The sequence below is a fragment of the Ascaphus truei genome, chromosome 4, assembly GCF_040206685.1.
Source record: "Ascaphus truei isolate aAscTru1 chromosome 4, aAscTru1.hap1, whole genome shotgun sequence".
Taxonomy (NCBI): domain Eukaryota; kingdom Metazoa; phylum Chordata; class Amphibia; order Anura; family Ascaphidae; genus Ascaphus; species Ascaphus truei.
In genome coordinates this window covers 362,538,361-362,543,265 of record NC_134486.1, presented here as the reverse complement: position 1 = coordinate 362,543,265, position 4,905 = coordinate 362,538,361, and the positions used below count along the sequence as shown (strand labels likewise).

Here is a 4,905-nt window from a genome sequence, read left to right as displayed (position 1 = left end):
GTGAGCAAATATACACACACACACACACCGATACCGTTCTATTCGCATACATATACACTAAGACTACATATATAATACACATACACCCTATATACTGAACTACCCACACTGGTCAGATCCCTGCGAGTAAATATATACTGTGTGTGATACACACACACACCATGAATACCGAAATATACATACATGTGATGTATATACATATACATACACACATTGCACAGTAATACATAGGGGCCGGCGGCTGATCAGACCTGGGTGATTAACTATTTACTGTGTATAAATCATATTACCCCCTGTATAATACACTACGCACAGCCATATACACACTTTACTATATATATATATATATATATATATATATATATATATATATACACACACACACACACACACTGCACAGCCCTATACATAGGGGGCCGTTGTTGATCAGACCGCACCCTGTAATTACGATGTATTAATCGTATAACACCCTGTAAAATACACATACATACTGAACAGCTATATACAGGGACCTTGCTGTGTATATATAATGAGCTATATTATATATACTACACAATTAGTCCACCCACAACACAGGCGCTGGGTTACGCCCAACTGAAAGCCTTCCCATACACCCAGAATGCAATGCAATACAATACAGAATAACCACACTGTGACACAAAGTCAAACTGTGTACATGTGATTACCCTGACACACAAAACCCTCACTGTGACAATCCACAAACAGGAAGAAACCGCTATGCAAGATAAACAACTAAAATATTATTTACGGTGTCATTCTGGTGTAGTCCAAATACAAATGTAGAGCTTCAAAGAATAATTATACAAACAGTGCAACATGTATGATATGGAGTTTAAAGCACCAAATATAAAACCTCATTTTGTGAAAGGGAATAACTTTGCCTTAGAGGCCTTAATGGCATAAACCGTGCTGCCCAGGGCCCACAACTACTAAGTGGGGCTATGCCATAAGACACTTTAAAGCACCACCTGAAGACACCCTAAGGCATTTACCTCTCACCTGAAAATGTCCCCTGAATTGGCTGTGATGTGTTTTCTAGTCATGGATTAGCACCACTTAGTAAATAGGCCTAAACGTAGAACTCCCCCTCGTAAAGCAGAAGTGGTCAAACCGTTTCTAAGCGAGGACTACTTTAATGTTTATAATCTTGTGGAAGACCTGTGTATATCGCTCTAATATGTAGTTTAAAAATACTCAATGTACAAATCAGTGGTAAAATACTGCCAATGGTACAAAAGACACAGACTGTAGGAGGAAGCTGCCTTAAGTGAGTTTTGAAGGATTTTAGAAGCCACCGTTCATGAAACACAATTGTGGACCAGGAAAACAAACAAACAAACACGACATTCATCCCCATACTTGACTTTTAAACAGCTCTAGTATCCTCTCAGTGTGGCTTCTTCTTAAACATAGTAACTTTCTCCCATCAAAAACTGAGCCAACTATTCTGTGACTCCAAAGCAAACCCATCTTCTAGTTTGAAATAATGTCCCTTGTTTTCCAGTGGTGCTGGGCAGGAAGTTGGAAGATCATGTATTATTTTAGAATTCAAAGGAAGAAAGATAATGGTGAGTGCATGCAAATGGGGGGGGAGGCATGTTGCATTAGTACAGCATAAATGACTTTATATATCACATCATTTGATGTTCCATTACAAATGGCGTCTCAGCTGTGGATGTGTTTTAACAAAACAGTTTTACTGGCTTTCTATCTAAGCGAAAGAGAGTTAATGAATGCAGCTTTAATTATGTTTTACTTTTAGTTAATTTCTATGGGTTTTTTCGGCCACAAAAAGCGATGTGAATGAATTATTAGAGAGAAATAGCACCATCAAACAAACCGTAATGTTTATTTTTTAATGATGGCGGAAGCTGCTGTATGTCTGCAGTTTTTTTTAATATTCACATATATACACACCATTCAGTTAGGAATGCCAGCATCATAAATGATTGTAGCCACATTGATATGTTTATGCTGTGAGCATCTTAAAATGTAAAGGGTTTTTCACAATGCAGTGATGGCAGTTACTGCTGCTTAGTGAATAATCCCTCAAGATGAGTTTTAACACGGACATGAATCAGTGCTGCAAGCTCCCGTGATCTTTACAATCTGCAACACTCGCATTTGAATTGTGTATGACTATATCTAAAAGCTCCCAGATTCTTAACAATGAACTCTCCGCATATCAGAAATGCTCAGCTTGACCCAAGTACTAAAATAACAAAGAAGGGAGGAGTGGGTAGGGTGATACCTTGTATTAGATTGCTTTTATTGTTTGATTTGTTGGTTTTAATACTAAGTATCTCACTACCTACTTCTCCTCAATCCTTTGTTATTTTACCACATGGAAAAAGGACCAACATGGCTGCCCACCTTTCATTGCCCCCAAAAAGTACACTTGCCTTGCACCCCTTGTGTGATAATGACGTCTAATTGCCTGTCGGGGTGCAATTTGTCCTCTGTGGCAGGATCCCACCAAAACTGCAAGCAGCATATATCCGGATAGACGAAGAGGTTGGAAGCACACATATTGTATAATATAAAGGTTAACTCAGAACATTTATTGGTGAAACGAGTTTCACTAATAAATGGTCTGAGTTGACCTTTATATTGTGTGTGCTTCTTACTTTTTATTTTTTATTTAACTCTCATTGCCAGCTTGACCCAAAAATGTAGACTCCAATTTAAAAATAATCCAGGATCGAGAGTGATCAGCATAATTTGGGCATCGTGTTGTCTCAAATTCTCTGCTAATTATTACGTTTGAAGGCCACATTAACACGTCCTGTGTTTTCAGCTGGACTGCGGGATCCACCCCGGTTTGGAAGGAATGGACGCTCTCCCATACATTGACTTGATTGATCCGGCAGAGATTGATTTGCTGCTGATAAGTCAGTAAGTGTCGCTTTTAGTCTACTAGTGTACAGTAAAGCCAGTCACTGACGCGGTTGAATGGCACAGCTGCTAACCCATCATGACAGTTTTTTTTGTGGTGCACAGAGTTACATATTCAGCCAACTATATTGACATTTATAGGGATCCATTGGAAAGAAAAAAAGTTTTTGAGTGAGAGTGAGGTAAAATGTATCGCAGTTCCTGGGTTTTGCATGCTGATAAATACATTTCTAGCTGTTTTTTCAGGAGCTAGAACAGTTTGGTTATGTAAATAAATATACTTGACACACAGCAGAAAACTAAAGCAGAGTTATCATTGGTTGCTATTTATTAGTGGTTTTGGTTGTGCGTTTAAATGTGTGGATGTAGCCAAGTAAAGAAAGTAAAGTTATGAACAGAAAATACCATGGCCATTCAAAGCGTGTAGTTGCTTTTAATGGACTCTTTCAGGGCCAGTGAAATAGTATTTATGTTTTATATTGATGCTCAAGCTATTTTCTAAAGAATGATAACTGTTAATCAGGATTTCTGTATGTCCCCCTAAGTTTCCACTTGGATCACTGCGGTGCGCTGCCATGGTTTCTGCAGAAGACCAGCTTTAAGGGAAGGACCTTTATGACACATGCTACCAAGGCTATTTACCGATGGCTGCTTTCAGATTATGTCAAAGTCAGGTAAATCCTCATCTCTCCTCAGTAATCGCCACTGCTCCGTATTCTTTCAGTTTCCAACACCTTTCACTTTCTCTACAGCCATTTCCAGGGTGATCATACAGTCCTCAAATTAACTAAGGGAGAGACACAAATCATAGCTTGCAACGAAGTTACACTGCAACGGCAAAATAACTTCATTGTAAATGATTGATTTGTAGCTGAATATATCTTTGGAAACTACATATTTATTTGGAAACTCTGGCTTGAAGCAGTTTCTCACTTTTGAGTCCTGTATTTCCCTTTTGAAAGAGCCACTTTCTATTTAAGTAATCTTTTTACTGCAAAGGTTGCCTGCAATGCCTTGCAATGCATTTCTTCATGTTTTGGTAGCTGGGGGTTAATAAGGAAGCCCAAATATTGCTATCAGTCAAAGAATATATAACTGCAGCAGCACTTTTCAACATAACTGCTGCTCCTGCAGTAACCAAACACCACGGACTATCGCAAAAGAACGTGGTTTAAAATGGAGTGAACTCAAATGGAGAGTTGAGCTGTGCTTCCCTAATACATAGAGTGACACCGCTCATCCCAAACTACATACATATGGATAAAATGCCCCGGTGCATAGGGAAAATACTTACACGGTTGTATTTCTATCTTTTACTATATACACTGCTGCAATACTATACTACCTAGGCAGCTGTGTGTGTGTTCATTTAGCCACACTAATCTAAGTGTAGGTGAGCGCTGGTGTTGAGCTTCATTGCTCTACAGTTACATCTATGGGCAGTCTTATTGGCATTTATTTGTCTATCTGTTCACCCTTGCTCTGTGAACACACTGCATTTATTGCATTATACTACCCACTACTGTGTGTCCCCCCCAGTATCTACACTTGATTTACATTGTGAAGTAGATATTATACTTGGGGTTTACACCTATATATCTATTCAGGGTCCTTACCTTTATGACCCTGGTACTGATACTTCCGGACACATGTTCTCAGGTCTGGGGATTTGTAATCTATTGTTAATTTTCACAAGTGCATACTGTGTTCACCATTTTTCGGCGTGTTGATTTACATATGATTAAAAGTTTATTATTTTCTTACTTTTGTACACTAGTATGTTATGCTTCCATATCCCTATGTTGACATATGGAGCTGCTAGTTCATTCAGCTATTCCTAGGGGATATTTACTTCCTATTACCCTTTAATTTTGACCGTGAGTGCGTGTTAAAGGGACTGCTGTGACCTCTCTGGTCACTTAATCAGTGTCTATCTGCTGTGCTTCCCTAAGCCTGTCCCTCAAATAACAGGAAGGTTTCTTGTTCAGT

General features: G+C 38.8%; 1 protein-coding gene across 1 annotated transcript in view; it reads left to right on the top strand.

Moving 5' to 3' along the window:
• Positions 1–4,905, top strand: part of CPSF3 (cleavage and polyadenylation specific factor 3) — a 41,649-nt gene that overhangs the window by 155 nt on the left and 36,589 nt on the right. Inside the window, exons 2-4 of the mRNA XM_075598328.1 lie at positions 1,526–1,589; positions 2,819–2,916; positions 3,462–3,590. Coding sequence (XP_075454443.1) covers positions 1,526–1,589; positions 2,819–2,916; positions 3,462–3,590 — 291 coding nt within the window. The remainder of the gene's footprint in view (positions 1–1,525; positions 1,590–2,818; positions 2,917–3,461; positions 3,591–4,905) is intronic.